The 18,869-nt window shown below is 37.5% G+C and overlaps 1 protein-coding gene across 1 annotated transcript; it reads right to left on the bottom strand.

Moving 5' to 3' along the window:
- Positions 1-4,133: 4,133 nt before the first annotated feature.
- LOC140837841 (DNA glycosylase/AP lyase ROS1-like) lies at positions 4,134-7,410 on the bottom strand. The gene is given in 14 exon segments (XM_073203938.1): positions 4,134-4,281; positions 4,367-4,432; positions 4,535-4,573; positions 4,575-4,675; positions 4,838-4,895; positions 4,988-5,024; positions 5,170-5,634; positions 6,370-6,452; positions 6,548-6,584; positions 6,689-6,757; positions 6,831-6,922; positions 6,999-7,083; positions 7,160-7,239; positions 7,362-7,410. Coding segments are annotated over 14 exon segments (1,266 nt in total). The 5' UTR covers positions 7,392-7,410; the 3' UTR covers positions 4,134-4,257.
- Positions 7,411-18,869: the final 11,459 nt, after the last annotated feature.

Here is an 18,869-nt window from a genome sequence, read left to right as displayed (position 1 = left end):
TATTGATACCGGTATCCCATGAAGTCTCACAATATCCTGAATATAAGCCTCGGCATACCGATTCATAGAATACGTCGTCTTGACAGGAAGAAAATGTGATGACTTGGTCAATCGATCCACGATCAACCAAATAGAATTGAAGCCTTTCTACGTCCTTGGTAACCCAACAACAAAATCCATAGTCATGTGCTCCTACTTCCATTGCGGTATAGGCAAGGATTGCAACAATTCCGCCGATCTTTGGTGCTCAATCTTAACGTGTTGACATGTTAGACATTCAGAAACAAAGAACATGATATATTTCTTCACACCTGGCCACCAATAAAGACCTCGAAGATCTTGGTACATCTTGGTACTACCGGGATTTACAGAATATGACGCTGTATGAGCTTCAAGAAGTACCTCTTTCCGAATGTCATCCCCCAATGGAACACATATTATACCTCGAAAGGTCAGTAACCCATCACGATTCGACCCAAACTCAAAAACTCCTGTCAGATCGCTTTTCCTCTTCAACTCTAATAACTGAGCATCCAGCTATTGTTCCTTCAAAATTCGATCAAATAAGGTTGAGTGGAGAACCAATGCAGATAATCGAGCCACTGTACCAGGAGATACCAAATTGATCTCATTTATTTGCAAATCAATCAACAAAGGTTTAGAAATCATAGAACCCAATAAAGAACTCGACTTGCGACTCAAAGCATCCGCAACCACATTACTTTACCAGGATGATAGCTAATGGTGCAATCATAGTCTTTCACAAGTTCCAACCATCTCCGCTGCTGCATATTCAATTCCTTCTGTGAAAACTAATATGTGAAGGCCCGAAAATCCTTACTTGAAAATTTGCGGAAAATTAAAAATTTTCTTTGTAAAGTAAGTAAAATTGCCTCGTTCATAAAATCAACTGATGAATCAAGTTCAATTTTTAAAAATATAGCAGCGGAAGAAAATAAAGTTTGCCAAAAATAACAATTTAAGAATATCCAACAACTGATAAAAATTGTTTGCGGAATAAAATAATAAATGCTGAACTGAGGTCCTCGGGTGCCACTACTGCCGACCCAAGCTGGCTCACTGGTCCCCGCCCTCGGCCCTGACCTCATCGGTATCTACAACAATCAAGTCTAGTGAGCCTAAAGACTCAGCATGCATATATCGTAGGTAACGAGTAAAACATAATTTGCATGGTTAAAAGATCATGTCATGAGGCATGCTGAAAATACTTGTACTGAGCAATTATAATACGTGCATAACTGAACTGAAAATCATAGTAAAAATGTTTGCTCCTTGGAGCCCTGTACTGAAATAATTGGTAATAATTTTCTGTTGAGATTATGGTCTACGCTTAGACTCGAGTGCTTTTCCACTACGCAATTCCACCGCCTTCACATGTTCTCTTGGGTTAGTTTCCGTGTTGCTTGGCAAAGCTCCTTGCTCCCTGTTAGCAATCAACTTAGCCAATTGTCCAATTTGATTCTCTAACCCCTTTATAGATGCATCTTGGTTCTGAAATCTCGTCTCTGTTGCAGAAATAAATTTAGTCATCATTTGCTCTAAATTGGACTTCTCCTCCCGAGACGGTTCTGGCTTGAATCCTTGGTGCATCCCATATGGTGGACCTCTTTGTTGACGATTTTGGTTGTTTTGACCTCCCCATGAAAAGTTTGGGTGATTCCTCCATCCCGGATTATATGTGTTCGAGTAAGGGTCATTTCTAGGACGGTTCTGGAATCCCACTTGTTTTACCGGTGCTCCCCCTCAGGGGAGGATTTGAAGGTACGTTTGTAAAATTAATTAAGGATTCACCAAATTGATTGCAAATTATTTAGTAAAGAGCTAGATTATTAATTAAATAAATAAATAAATAAATAGTGATATATATATATATATATATATATATATATATATATATATATATATATATATATATTGTTAAATAAAAATCCAACGCATATTCATTTTTACAAAAATAATTATTTTTTAAAATCTCACTCATTTATAGGAAAATTAAATTTAAGCATTTTTATATTTAATCTTATAAAAATTAGTTGCTTTATAATTTGTTTAATTAAAGTATATATCTACCAACCATTTACACACAATATTATAGGAACGTCAAAAGTGTATATCATTAAATAATCTCAGTTGTGATTCAATTTCAACTATACTCTCTAATTTTGTCGGACGGGTTAGATAATAGATATATCATATCAGGTAAACAAATTCCTTGATTTATGAGACCTTTTTTTTTTTTTTTTTTTACAATATTTTCATATGATATAGATACACACACACATGAAGGGTAATTTTCGAAAAGGTCTTAGTGTGTGTATTTTTTTTTAAAAAAAAATAGAGTGTCTCACGTCTCAATTTTGTGAGATATATCTCCGATCCAAACCGGTTCATTAAAAAATATTATTTTTTAATGTCAAATTTTTTTTTCATTATAAATATGATCAATTTACATATAATTCCAATATTAGGATCTATATAAAAATTTAGAAGATTATATACGTGAAAATAATGATCACGCATAAAAGGCAAATGATATTCCAATCCATATTCATCCGGAAGAGTGTCAGGCTAGCGATTAAATTTGCTTTGAGCAAGATCCAGCCCGTTCAAGTGTGACTACACAATGAGTTTTCAAAACAATTAAACGATAACCATAATTTTGTTAACGAAAATGACTAATTCAAGTTGTCGTTAGAGTGTTATATTCTAACAGACTTGGGATAGAGGTGTCATACAGTTTGATGGATTTTTTTTATTCAGTTGTAAATTTTACGCAAGAAAATCACGTGGTGATTTTGCAGAGCTAGGAACTCCTAGCATCTGGTACATGTTGTAGTGTATATAAATTAATTATGTAAGTTAAATGTTGTTGTTTTACCATATGCCACACTAATTAACATCATCAAGCCTTAATTTTTATCCGCCTCATCTAGTTATCGGCGACTGATCCGTGTATCTCTAGGTGATGATCATGATTAAATAATATTACTCGTATCTCTTAGCGTTAGAGCTGTCAAAATGAGTCGATTTGTTCCGATTCGTCTCAGCTTGCCAAAATTTGGTAGAAAATGTAGAACCTATTTTAAAAAAAATGGTTGAAAAAATTCATTTTCAGTTCATTTTAGTTTCTCTTCAAAATTAAAATAAATACATTCTTTTACTATTTATATATAAAACATTAAAACTTAATTTATAATATTTTGAAAATTAAATTTAATAAATGGTAACAAAAATGGTGGTGTCTCGCCATTTTCCCAAACAAAATCCTACAAGGATTTGGTGAATTAATTTTGCTTTTTCAATAATCGTTCCATGGAATATTACACGAGGCCCATCGAAGATGAGAAGCTCTACTACATTCCTGCTCGCCTGTTTGAGTCCAATGTTACCACCAGATATATATTCTGGTGGCAAAAACTCATATCAGGTGCCGGAAAAAGGCCTGTCTGCAGTGATCATCCTCCTGGTTTTCAGCCAAAAAATAAGAGACCGCATGACTTGGAAACCGAGTCGAGAGAAAATGGCAATGGAGGAAATGATTCAGAGGGTGCAGTTGGTCCAAAATCTCTACTGGAAGATATATCCAACGTGGAAAAGAAATTCATCGATCTTGAGAGAAATATAGCTCTCTATAAAGAAGCCGATTCCTCCTTTGCTTTGCATGAAGAAGGGGATTCCTCTTCTGAATGAAATGATACTCCTCGTTCCATTAAACTTTGTCGAATAAAAGCAAAATTGATATCACTATAAGAAAAAACAGTGCTGACTGTTTTTTTTTTTAAATCTAACGACGGTTTTTTAAAACCATCACAAATTCAATTTTGCGACGGTTTATGTACCATTGACATATAAAATGTCGTTGCAAGGTAAATCATTGCATTGCAATGCATAGCGACAGTTTTCAAATGAACCTTTGATAATTATATACACCACAATAAATAATTCGTATTCTTATATGTTACGTTAGATTTTTCTTTTCAAAAAACGTTGCTAATATGTAGCAATGGTTTTTTCAGACAAGACCGTGGCAATTATATTTGCAATGATTTTCTCAAAAACCGCCGTTGGAGCCAGCGACGATGACAATTGGAACGCTTCGTTTTTGCCATAAACAAATTTATTGCAGTATGTATATACGAAAACTAACATTGGATGCCAGAAAAAGGCCCGTAAGTGATCATCCAAATTTTTGAATAGTGCTATTCTCTTTTAAAATAATAATCCATTGGATTGAGGCTACTTTTCATGGTCAGAAAATACCTGCAGACAACAAATTTGAAGTTTATATCGGTTTGAACATGACTTCTTGGATCATTAATGAACGAAAAACTTGATTCTTCATTACCTCATTCACTTGGAAGTATGTGCCATTTAGAGGAAAACTTCCTCTCATGACGGTCCTGCATGGTACCTGTTATGCTTTCTAATGTTAGGTTTGCTAAATTGGCTTCGGAATTTTGTTTATCAATTTTATTATGCCGCAGATATTGTTTTATCATAGTATTGTTCATACCAGAAGAGTTCCCCTAACAGTTTGAGAGTCTGCTTCACGTTATACTATTGCATGATGAACAAGTTTCTTCAGTGCATAGTTTCTTGGAGTCTCGGAAGCTACACCGCCTCTTTGGTGGTTCAATAGAGTCTAGAGTTTCGCCTGATATGAAATATTTGTAGACCTATTCAGATTATAATGCAACTCTCGATGACTTCAAAATCAATTTACCTTTTATCGGAAATTGCTCATTAGACAAGATATGTGATCACATTTCTTACATTGCAGGCTGGAAGTTTTTAATCGGTTTATTGTTTTTCATACCTGGTGTCCATATTGCAAGTAAGTAAGGGGAAGGATCATCTTGTTCTCGTTTGTCCATCTGTATATTCAGAAATTATAATTAGTCAAGGAAGGAAGGTGTACTGATTACACGTCTTTTGTGTTGAAACAAACTCATAGAATATCACTAACCCCTTCAAGGAGAGGGTGTGAATCTGGAAGCTCGTAGCTGTAAAAAGACTTAAGGGGTCAGTCAACTCATAGCATACAAGAATTGTTTCAAAAATCCCACATGACTGATTCGTGAATTTTTATGGTGGTCTAATGTGGTGCAAGCACGTTAATCAATTTATAATAATGAGAGTCTTACTTACACTGGATGTTCTGTTCTTAGTTGGCTCACATTTTTAAGTTTGGGAAAGGGGATGGAAGCATCTTGCAAATTTAAAGCTACCAAGGCTTTTGACATATATTTCTCCTGAAGTTCTGCATTTTGCTGCATTATTTTCTGCAAATTATGATTGAACTCTTCCATATTGAGTTGGATAGTAGGGATTTCACCAAGATCTTCGAGGAAAGGGTTCTCGATGTCAAATTCTGGAACTTGCACATGCTCTGGTTCTGGAGTTACTGGCACTTCAATAATAGGCTCTAGTGTAGTTGGTTCTTCAATAATGGGTTGAGTGTTGCTAACTTTCAATTCAGCATAGTTCTGATTAACTTGAAGTGAAGGCAATTGCAAGGTATCCATTCCTCCAGTTGACTTTTGATCTGCTCCTTTGTTTTTTGCTGCACTCACAATGTTTTTCTCTTCTGGTGCTGGTAAACCAAGTCTCGCACTGCATCATTCATCAGATTCCACCAATTGGCGTTATATGTCAAAAACATCATAATTATATTACCTACTTACAAGTACAGATGCAAACAAGTTGAGTTGGGGCCGAGCTCGTAAAGTTCCTTGACAAGAGTTCTAGTTGGTTGTTACAAAATCATATTTGATCTTTTTGTTTTCTTTGTTTAAGAATGCATTGCCTTGACAAAATAAATGTACATTGATTTTACATTTTATGTTGAATGCTATATAACATGGTTATGAGTTTGTTTTTCTGATAATTGTTACTCTTTATTCTATGTTATCATATCATAAAAATATAAAACGTGCTTATAAGCGTCTGTTTTACTAATAAATATGAATCTTACTTTATATTAGTATATTATTAAAAAGAGTAAAATGAATCATTAAAGCCTTGTGAATCTAAGTTGTGACCGTTTGAATTCTCGTGATTTGTCTAGAGCTGAACAATCGACTTAAGCTTGTAACACCGGATCATCTTAGGTTGCACTTTCACTTTTGAAGGGGTCTAACATTTATGTTTGATGAAAGTTCAACGCAGTTTCAATTGCTTATCTACATTTATTTTGTCACCCGTTTTTAATTATTAAAAAGAGATTTAAATTTATTTTGATGCTATGCATGTGATCCTTGTCCCAAATACATAACTTCAAGAAGATCAATTATCACAGTCAAATAAATATAGTGGTTCGGCTGAAATAAGTATTAAATGATGGATAACCTTGCAAATGCACTAGCAAAATGTCTGCATTCTCCCCTCATTGGACATGCATTGCAATTTGGCTTATTCTTTGTGCAGAATACCTGACAAAACATGTTTTTAGCTTCAGATTTGCATGCCACATCAGCTTTCTGGTCAAATGTAGTACCTAAGACATATCTGAACAATAATGCCATACCTTTCCAAAAGTAATCATTTGGTAATGCAGCTCATATCTGTAATGAAAAAGCTAAATTAGATCATAGAAATGATGATGACCTGGAATATTTGGTGAGTACAAATTTTTTTTGGTGCATTCATGTACATAAATTTTATTTACAGTGTTCTTTGATCAAGTTTGCATAGCCTAGGCCACAAATATTTTTGTATGGACTCCAGCACCGGGTACCTACACAAGGAAACAACATATCAATTCCGTAAAGCTAGTCATCGCTATCGGAAGGTAAAACAGACGTGCTTACAGTTCTAGTAGGTGCAGCTGAAGTGACTCAGGCAATGGCTGAAGAGGAACCCACCCTAGTCGTACTGATATACGCCCGACATTGGTGTCAACCTTTGTGAGGGCAGAAGAGGCACCGTGTCAGTAAATCCATATCAAGGAAAAGAACTATAAGCAAATTTAATCTTACAGGAAAGGCAAGTTGATGAAGTGTCAGAAGCCTCACACACTCTACACTCTTCAAACCTAATCCCTGAATGCTCAGCAGATACTCTCTGTAGAAAGTGAAAAAATGCGTTATACCTAAGACTTGAAACTTGTAAATGCTAGTTGGGAGCTCTCGTGGCTTACTTTGCTTTGTCTGGTGGAATGTCCCTCAGCCATTCCAGATCAGTGCTTCCATGATCCTTAACAATGCGATTGAGGAATCCCTACACAGTCATTACAAACGATCATCATTTGGTGGCAAGGGATCTCTGGATGCCTGAGGAATAAATATGTAATCATATTAAATTAAAAGATCTGAAGTTCTGTAGAAAACTCAACCGCAGACCTTGATTCTTTGTGCTAGCATGTTGTTCATTCCTCTGTCTTTGATAATTGTGGCTCATCGACCAAGAAAATTTATAAATATATTTCGAAATAAATGTTTATTTTCACTTTTTGGGATTTTCAAATAGAGGAATCAGATGAATTTGTTGTGCCTAGCTATTTTAAATTTATGAGATGACATTAATAAGGAATATTTTTGTGATAAAGAATATTGAATGTATTTGAATCATATATGGCAACTAATATTCTTGATTTATTGTTTGAATCGTATTTAATATTTATGGTAATTAATTAATTTTTTTGAGAACTCCAATTAATTAACATTAATGAATGCTCAGCTCGTGTAGAAAAAGTAACTAGGAGAATTATGGAATCTTGGCGATTTTGCAAACATGACCTTGATCAATCTATTTAAATCATAATAAATAAGGTAACCAAAATATATTGTATCCTAATAGTAATGATTTCTTCTTTGAATCATATATATTTATAGTAACTACTTTAAAAAGATTAATGGATGGTCGTCGAGAAAAACTAGGAGAATTATATATATATATAAATATTTAGTGCATATATATATGAATTAATCTTAGCTTGCTCAAACGTTATTCATAGAACAACGTACGTATATACGATATGAGCTTCGGACGTTTCAAAGAATACACTCCTCCATATTTCATCACACAATACACAACAAACGTAGTCCCAGTACCCCATTATTCTTCTTCTATATCAGTATACCATGAGTTTCAAGTAATCTTCAGGTTTACTGGTAGACACCACTATCGTCAATGGATTATACGGGAAAATTCGACGGCGTTAGATCCATGGGTATGGAGTTGGAACGAATTAAGTCCGAAAATGATCAAGTTCAACCCCTCATCAATTACCTCCACCCAAAAAGAGAGAATGTTCCGTGCACTGAATCGAGGTCTCGTAGGTTTTCGTTTATCGATTTCGGATCGAAAAACCCTGGCCATGAAGGCAGTAGAAGAGGCCTGGAACACTCTCGTCACCAGACCCATGTCCAACATGAAGTTGCACCTTCACATCGATTTTACTCTCATCCACAAACAAATTGTTAATAGGAATACAAACCATCGTGTAGATATCCGAGATTTGGAGCGTGACCCCGTCTATCATGGGACTTTTTTTAGCCGTGCAGATATTAGCCGCCAAGCATCCATCGAATCTTTGAAGCATTCATCGATTCTTAAGAATGAGATTATTGTTGATACAAGTCGTGGGACAAGCTGCTCAATCTGTTTGGAAGACTTCGTGATCGGTTGCGACAAGGGTGTATGTATGCCGTGCTCCCATATGTTTCACGGGGATTGCATCACAAGATGGCTCAGCACTAGTCCCTATTGCCCCCTCTGCCGCTTTGAGATGCCAATTCCCTCGGCTCGACCTACAATTGATCGCATATTTTAGTTTCGTTTGCTACCTATGCATGCTGTGTCTGTGTGTGTGTGTGTGTTGCAAATTTTGGAATTCCTTGTTGATCGATCGATCTCAAATATATATAAAATTGTGATGGTTAATTTTTATTTTTTTTATATATAGAGTTTTGAAATCCTTGTTGATCTCTTAATTATTAGATATAGGTTTTTTTTATGGAGTTTGATCGAATCCCTGTACGTACTCTAAGAGTTGCGTTACGGTAAGGGATTTGGGTTACTTAACATGAAATTAAGGTTTTATTTACAAGTTCTATGTTTTACTTAATTGGCCAGAATACTCGCTGTTACCCTATGCATGCCTAATTTTTAGACGAGCAATGCATGAATCATATAATTTCCAAATTAATTAATGACGACAAGTCTCATATCATGCAATGTAACTATGACGACAACCATGTGCGATATAGAATATATGCAAAGGATTATTCTAGATTAATTATTATGCCCAAATTTTGGAAAGCATTTTCAAATTAATATCTAGATATATGTGTTTCAGTTGTATGATTTTAAAATTCATTTATTGAAAACTAAAAAAAAATAACAATCCGTGAATCACTCTTCAAACAATACATAAAGTATCATTTTTAGAAAAATAATTATATTATTCGATTGTATTGCATTTTTGCATATAATTATAAACAGGAAATAAATAAAATATTAAGTGTGATAATTTTTTATTATTATAAAATTTCAATTTAGTCATAATATTAAAAATTACAACTGTTTATATTTAAAAATTTCGAATATTCAAGAATTTGGATGAGTTTATAAACAATATTAATGGATATTTAAGGATATAAGTTTTAGGGAAGGTTAAAAGGAGTATTTGAAATTACGTTTGTAAAATTAATTAAGGATTCACCAAATTGATTGCAAATTATTTAGTAAAGAGCTAGATTATTAATTAAATATATATATATATATATATATATATTTATATATATATATATATATATATGTATATATATATATATATATATATATTTATATATATATATATATATTGTTAAAGAAAAATCCAACGCATATTCATTTTTAGAAAAATAATGATTTTTTTTTAAATCTAACTCATTTATAGAAAATTAAATTTAAATTTTTTTATATTTAATCTTTAGTTGCTTTATAATTTGTTTAATTAAAGTATCTACCAAAATGATATTTTATATTTAAATCATATATGAATCATTACTGTTTTTTTCCCAATTAAAAGTTTGTACATATAAAATAATCATAAATATTACCGATGAACCGCTGATGATTTCACATATCCAATGTACATATTTGTTACCAACATATACAGATTCTATTAATTAATTCGCATTACAAATTTCATAAATATCAAGTGAATTTGTAATTTAAAAATCAAATTATAAATTTTAATTCATTCCAGCACATATTTACTCATCATTCTAGATTTTTATATTATTACTGATATTTATATAGAGTACGAACAAAATTTGTTTCTATATATATATATATATATATTTTGGTAAATTTTGAACGAAAAATTTACACTTATTAGAAAAAAAAATGTAGAACCTATTTTAAAAAAATGGTTGAAAAATTCATTTTCAGTTCATTTTAGCTTCTCTTCAAAAGTAAAATAAATAAATTCTGTTACTATTTATATATAAAACATTAAAACTTTATTTATAATATTTTGAAAATTAAATTTAATAAATGGTAATAAAAATGGTGGTGTATCACCATTTTCCCAAACAAAATCCTACAAGGATTTGGTGAATTAATTTTGCTTTTTCAATAATCGTTCCATGGAATATTTCACTAATCGTCTATAAATACTCTCCTCAAATTCTTTCTTTTCATTGCAAAACTTTCAGTCTCATTCAAATCCATCATCCTTTTCTTGAAGAAAATTGTGTTCAACAATGGCGGGTGCATCATCGAGCTCTTCTTCATTGCAGGCAAACTTGATCGTGGAAGAGAGGGACGAGCTGATGAGTCCTCAGAAAACGGCCGGCAATTCTTTTCATAGAACCGCCCATTTTCTTCGGCCAACAGCGGCCTCCATTCATGGCTCCGGCTTTCCTCCTGTCATTCCACCTGCTGTGGATGAAAAATTAAATCACAAGAACCTCCATGTGGAGGTGCAGTTTCTTGGGTGGAATCACCCGCAGCAAAACTGGTCATATTCAGCTATTTCTGCGTGAAGAAATACTTGAGACTCCTGTGATCAGTAAATATCTGGCATTTCTTGCCGTACAAGTAGTGTCTCCATATCTTCAACGCAAAGACGACAGCGGCTAAGTCAAGATCATGAGTCGGGTAGTTCTTCTCATGCACCTTCAACTGCCTGGAAGAATAAGTTATCACCCGACCATGCTGCATCAAAACTGCACCTAAACCGAGCTTAGATGCATCGGTGTATGACACGAAGTTTCCTTGCCCCGATGGTATGGCTAACACTGGCGCAGAGATAAGAGCTTGCTTCAAATTATCGAAGCTCTTCTGGCACTCGCCACCCCACACGAACTTAGCATTCTTCTTTTTCATTGAGGTGAGCGTCACTGCTATTGACGAAAACCCCTGAATAAACTTACGGTAGTAACCTGCTAAACCCAGAAAACTACGGATCTCTGAAGCATTATTCGGCTCAACCCATTCCTTAACGGCTATCACCTTTGCTGGATCCAACTCAATACCACTGCTAGATATTATATGGCCCAAAAACACTACCTTCTCCTACCAAAATTCACACTTCCTGAACTTCGCAAATAACTTGCGACTCTGCAAGATCTGTAAAACTGTCCTCAAATGCTGACTGTGCTCCTCGTGGCTCTTCAAGTATATACGAATGTCGTCAATGAATACTATGACGAACTGGTCTAAGTAAGGCTGAAATACTCAGTTCATGAGGTCCATGAAAATTTCTGGAGTGTTCGTCAGTCTAAACAGCATCACCAAGAACTCGTAATACCCATACCTGGTTCTAAAGGATGTCTTGTGAACATGTGCATCTTTCACTTTCAGCTGATGATACCCCGATTGAAGGTCTATTTTTGAGAACATTGTGGCTCCCTGCAACTGATCAAACAAGTCCTCGATATTTGGAAGCCGGTATTTATTCTTGATCGTTATCTTGTTCAATTCTCGGTAATCGATACACTGCCTCATGCACTCATCCTTCTTCTTTACGAAGAGTACTGGTGCACCCCAAGGTGAGAACTAGGGCGGATAAATTCCTTGTCGAGAAGCTCTTGTATCTGCTGTTTGAGCTCTAACATCTCCGCTGGAGCTAGTCGGTACGGTGCCTTCGATATTGGCACAGTGCCTGGTATAAGATCAATGGCGAACTCCACCTGTCTCTCTGGTGGGAGACATGTGACGTCATCTAGAAAGACGTAAGGAAAATCTCTGACTACTGGTACTTCAGATATATACGGAGTGGGTACGTCAGGTGCAGAAACAACACTGGCCAAGAAAGCCTGACACCCTTTGTGAATGAGTCTCCACGCCTACATGCAAGAGATCATGCGAGGAAAACTCCTCCATCTAGCTGGCTCAAAGAGAAACTGCTCCATACCCAAAGTTCTTACTAACACTGACCTTTTCTGGAAGTCGATAAGAACTCTGTTCTTCGTCAGCCAGTCCATTCCCAGAATTCTGGCATCGGCAATACAATCAAATCGGCGTACACTAGGTGGCCCTGCAGTTCCAGATCGATGTCTCTGACCACGCTAGTAGCCGAGAATTCTTCCCCTGACGGGGCTGTCAATGAATAGCTCACGTCGAGTCCAATAAACTTGACGTCCAGGTGACTAGCGAATGTCTCCGAAATAAAGGAGCGGTGGCTCCTGAGTCTATCAGGGCCTTCGTGGCTAGTCTCTTTATTAATATATTTTCTGAGAGGCGTTAGCACAACACAAACTTATCTCCTCAAAATTCTAACCTTATTCTCAGGCATAGAAGAAATTTATATCCCATGACACCCAAAAAATATTACTAGAATACTAATAAACCCAAATGAAATTCCAACACATGCATGGCAAAGAAATATGGTGCTCAATTAAATAGTTTACCTGTCAACAATGTCGTGTCTGGGTTCGCCTCCTGAGCATGCATGACGAACACTCTTCCCTGTGTTGGTTGCATCCAATGTGGTCATTCTTATAACATGTGGTCACTAGCTCCACATTTAAAGCATTTCCTCGATCCCCATAGACACTGCCCCGGATGTTGGCGATTGCATTTCTGACACACTGGGAAATTACCAGGTCTCTGCGGAGCCTTCTACTGCGGGATAGGACCCTTGCCTTTAGGCGGTCCTTGGTCTGGCTTCTTCCCTGACTGTCCTTGGTAAGGCCTCTTGAACTGGGTTCTCTGTTGTTGCTGTTGCTGGTGAGGCGCCTGATAGGGCCTCTTGCCCTGTCTATCTGCCTCAATATCCTCTGATCTTGTTCTGCCACCAAAGCTCTAGACACGACAACTGCATATGTAGTAGGACCAGCTACTCGAACATATCGGCCGCAACCTATCCATGAATTACCTCAGCTTTTCCCGGGCATCATTAGCTATCACGGGTACAAAATGACACCCCCTCTCAAACTTTCGCACAAAATCTGCTACGCTGCTGTCTCCCTACCGCAGCGCCATGAACTCCCTGGTCAACCTGGATCGTACTTCCTCAGTGAAGTACTTGGAGAAGAACACCTCTTTGAATCCATTCCAGGTCAAAGCCTGCAGATTGACCGATATGGACGCGCTCTCCTACCACCGTCTGGCATCCCCTGCTAGAAAGAATATGGCATACCTGACCCGGTCTGTATCCTGCAGCTCCGTGAAGTCGAAAATCATTTCGATGGACGTAATACGTCCCCCTGCCACCATCGGGTCAGTCGTCCCCGCAAACTCCTTCGGATTCATTCTCTGAAATCTTTTACACCGCTTCTGGTCGGGGCCTCGCCCCTGCATTTGTTGTAGCCTGGTTCACCGCAAACTGTACGAAGAACTGCGTCATACATGCAAGCATCTGTGCCTGAATATCTGGCGGTGGAGGAGGAGGAGCGTCTCTCTCCCCATCGCGAGTCTCCCTGTTCTCCTCTCTCTATTCCCGGTTAATCAAGCTTCTAGGAGGCATACTGTTCCAATAATTTACCCAACACGTAAACCCAATATGCATGAACATAATATAAATAACATAAGATGCACGTACTTGAACTTTAAAATATGCACGTGCTGAAATCAGAACTAAATGCTTACTACATAACATAAATTTAAAACCTTAAAAATTACAGACTTTAGGTGTGACTTCGTGAGCTTCTTGCGACTAGCAGTAGGCAGAACCCTTTACAAGAACACGCTTTGATACCAACTGTAACGTACCGTACTTTAACTACTTAAAATTTGCGGAAAAATTAAAAATTTTCTTAAAATAAATCGTGAACCTTCAAAATTCGAGAAAACAACTGTTCAACTCCACAGAGTTGCAACCAAAGATCTCAAAATATAATTTGCCAAAAGTACTTGTTTAAAATCTCATAATCAGTAGCATAAATAATATTATTTTGAACATTTAATAAACTCTTAAAAACTGGGCGGTCCTCGGGTTTAGCCCCCTGCTCAGTCCAAGCCAGCTCCTTGGTCCCCACTTCTCGTCTCCTCAAATGCATCCGCACCTGTATCGATCAAGTCTAGTGAGTCAAAAGTTTCAACACGTATACATTGGGAGTAATGAGTAATACGTAATAAAATCACTTGCTACTTTAAATTAGGTCATACATACTGGAACTTTAACATGCGTATAAAAGAATGAACTCGCATACATAACATAGAAGTGCCATATTGTGAAACTTTTCTTAATCATGCTTGCATACTTGTGCATACTTTAACATACATAACTTCATCATTTTGCGTAGAGGAATGTTTCAAAGCAAGTGACCTATGCATAAAATGCCTGATCAGACTAAACCACAGTACTAGGCTGACATGGAAGATCAACTGCCACATACATGATAGCCCCGTTCATGCTTTACGGGTGGATTGGTCCCTGGTCATTCTTTACTGCGTTCCATTCCTGATCTAAACCCATTCTTGCTTTAACGGGGTGGAGAGGTCCTCGGCCACGTTCACCGACTTCCAAACCCATTCATAATTTGGCCACAAGATATTTAGCATACCTCAAAAACTTAAATATTTTCTTTTGCACGTCGAACATACTTACTTGGTGTTGAGGGATTCGTTGGATCTCGCTTGGGCCACTGCTGCAACATACTAATATGAGTTTCGACACTTAACCTGCATAACTTAGACGTAGGTATTCGTGCTCACCACAGAATCAAATCAAAATCTTATGACGTTCTAGATTGCTCAGGACTTGACCTCATTTAATCATCATACTAACCATGATCTCGAACTCCGAATCAATCCTAGAAGTGAAGCCTATAATATTCCCAACAAAACGCAGTACACGGACCCTGTGTCTAGGTCCGTGTACATACTGTAAGGGCATACTCGAAAAGAATGAAGGACACAGACCCCGTGTCAGGGTCGGTGGAAAGGTCCGTGTAGGCTCGATTTGCTGATACCAAGAATGTAAGGCTCGAGATTATTAGTTCTCATTGACATAATACTCGGAATATATGAGTATGCATATATATATAATGAGGAGTGTTAATTGAGATGAGAATAGGAAATACATGGACAAGAGGAGAAAATCTTCAAATTAGGACAGAACAGTTGGCGCATATGCGCGAAGATAAGTGGCGCATATGCACGACAATTCCAGTAGCATTGGCGCATATGCGCGGAAAGAAGTGGCGCATATGCGCGACACCTACAGTAGCATCGGCGCATATGCGCGGAAAGAAGCGGCGCATATGCGCGACACCTCCAGTAGCAATGGCGCATATGCGCGAGAAAAGTGGCGCATATGCGCGAGGTGATACATTCTGCATTGCCGAGACCACTAGGTCTCGCGCATATGCGCGAGTAGTGACCGCGCATATGCGCGAGACGTGTATGTCAAAGGATGAGCCATGTGTTGGTAACCATGCAAGATATATATAAGTTTGCTTCGATTCTTTCTTCATTTCAGCAGGATTCGACACTTTCAGAGAAAGGAAAATACATGTTCTTAGGTTCTTTAAATTGTGGTTTTACAATATTTAGATACCCAAACTTTAATCCGATTTCGGTTTTGAACTCCCCTCCGTATTAGCTACAAGGTGACGTAAGTTTTACTCAGTTTCTATATGATTTGAGATTGAGATGTGTGGGATATTGTAATATGATAGTTATATTGTGTTCTTGACATATTGAACATGATATATTCGCAAACGGATCAAAGAACGGATGCCATATGCTATTGTTGCTATTTTCTAGCATTTTTAGAAGTAAAATATGCAGATTGATGTGCTTCTAATGATGATTATGAATTGATGAGTTTAGATTGATAATGTGTTGATATATGTTGAGATTCGAATTTATTAGTATCGCGAGAACACGTTGTTGTGCCGTCAACTTGTATCAAGACTAGATATAGATTGTATAAATGTCTTGGTTAAGTTAGAGATTGATAGAATATGTATCAACATTGCCATTTCAGATTGATATCGGTAAGATTCGTCTTCGAGACTTCGACTACGACCGAGTTGTGCAACGAAAGGTATAATGCGTGTTTTGTTTGGGAAGATATAACTCAAATGAGAGCACATTTGAGTTTCCCAACCAAAATCACATACTAGATTTATTGTTTATCTTGAATTAGATTGTGATTTGTTTATAGACTTGTATTCCAATCTTTTGAAATGAATATGCATTGTTTACAGATTGTTATGCATTGCATTTAAGATAGGGAGTCTTGACAGATCCGTCAAACTTCTAGATGTTCGGTGATATCACAGCTTAGGGGAAGATTATTCTCCTATTGTAGATGTGGATACAGATCAGGCCGAAGTCTAGGAATAAGACATACCGTCACCCCGATTGGGAGGGTAGGTGATAGATCGTCTTATTCACACCGGGATCCCTAGAGTTCTAGTCGAGTCGAGTCCAGACATGGTTGATTCGCATTGCATGTTTATATGGATGACATTCATTATAGCATGTTTCATGTTTAGATTGATATATGCATGTACACATGTTTATACTGGGATTGTTCTCACCGGAATTTCCGGCTGTTGTTATGTCTATATGTGTGCATAACAACAGGTGGGGCAGGATCTGGGTTGAGACAGAGACGAGATTGATATAGCGTGGAGACTACGGGCACAGCAGAGGACTAGTGGTTGTTTTAGTAGACTTGGACTATTTTTATTTGCTCTTTTGTATTAAACACTAGTTGGATGAATGTACTAGAACCAGGTATGTTTGTCTGTTGTAATATAAATAAGACTTGTGCTTGTATGCATACATTAGAAGTAATGTTGTAAAGCAAAAATTTGACCCACTTTTTATATTAATGATCCATTTAATCCTAAAGAAAAGAGTTAGAGCCCGGGTCCCCACAACAGGTGGTATCAGAGCGTTAGATCCTTCAGATTAAGATAAGATAGATTGAGCGGGGTAGATCAAGTCTTCTTCCTTGCTTTATGATGTGCTAGCATGATTTATTGCTTTCATTATTGCATGTTGTATGATTATCTGACTTGAATTACAGTATGTATGAGTAAAGACTGAATCAGAACCAATTCTGGATCAGAGGTAAATGATCAGAGGAGGGCTGAGACAGTTTGTATAATTGTATACTAATTTGTTGAATAGCAGATACATGCCTCCTAGAAGAGCAGCAGTGCCTCTATGACCCACAGCACCAGAACAGGGTAGCACATCCGGGGATCCAATGGACGTTACTGCTACACCCATGGAGACTCTGTTAAAACGATTCCAGTCCTTCAGACCACCTACCTTACGGGGTACCGAAAACGCAATTGAATGTGAAAGCTGGTTGGAGGATATCGAGATGTTGTTTGAGTCTCTACAATACAGTGATGAGAAAAGAGTGAAACTCATTGGCCATCAACTGCAAGACGTGGCTAAGAATTGGTGGTTGAATATCAAAAGAGCATTGGAACAGCGTGGCACGGAGATTACATGGAAAGTGTTCAAGATAGAGTTTTATCAGCGATTCTTTCCTATATCCTACCGTAAAGATAAAGGCGCTGAATTTGCGAACTTGAGGCAAGGACAATTGAACATTGAAGAGTACGTCGCTAAATTTTCTTCCTTGCTTCGTTTTACACCTCATGTTTCAGGTAGTGATGAGGCCGTGGCAGATCAGTTTATAAATGGCTTAAATCCTGATATCTTTACGTTGGTAAATACTGGAAGACCCAACAATTTCGCTGAGGCATTGGACCGTGCCAAAGGAGCAGAAGCAGGACTGCTTAGGCAACGGAGTGTTCCGTATGTTGCCCCGAGTCCGAGACCACGACTACCTCCAGCACAACCTCCTCTTAGATTTGATAGCGGCGGTAGTAGCAGCGGGCAAAAGGATCAGTTGAAAGCAAAAAGGAAGCAGTTCAAAAGACCTGGGAGCAGTTCGTCGAGCTCCAGTGGATCCAGACAGAGTGGTTTTGATCCGAATACAAGGTATACAGGTGTCTACTGCAGTTCTTGTGGGGGTAGACATGCGACTGAACAGTGCCAGGGAGTGACAGGGAGATTCAACATATGTAGACAACAGGGGCACTTCGCCAAAGTATGTCCCCAGAGAAGCTCACAGAGATTTCAAGGTGCAGGGTCATCTGCATCCGTAGCTCAGCCTGAGAAGCAAGCTTCATCTGTTCACTCCTTTCAGCCACCACAGATGCAGACGCAGCCCAGAGCCAGAGGTAGCCAGACCGTGAGCCAACCTCCTCGACAACAGGCTCAAGTATTTGCATTAACAGAGGAACAAGCACAGGATGCCCCAGATGATGTTATAGCAGGTAACTGTTCTCTCTGCGGTTATCCTGCTTATATATTGATAGATACGGGTGCATCGCATACATTCATCTCAGAACGATTTGCATTATTGCATTCCCTACCTGTTGAGTCTTTGTTGGATGTAGTGTCCATTACTTCTCCGTTGGGAAGTGGTTTGATAG

This window comes from Primulina eburnea, chromosome 8 (genome assembly GCF_022965805.1).
Source record: "Primulina eburnea isolate SZY01 chromosome 8, ASM2296580v1, whole genome shotgun sequence".
Classification (NCBI taxonomy): domain Eukaryota; kingdom Viridiplantae; phylum Streptophyta; class Magnoliopsida; order Lamiales; family Gesneriaceae; genus Primulina; species Primulina eburnea.
This window is presented reverse-complemented; position numbering and strand designations above follow the sequence as displayed.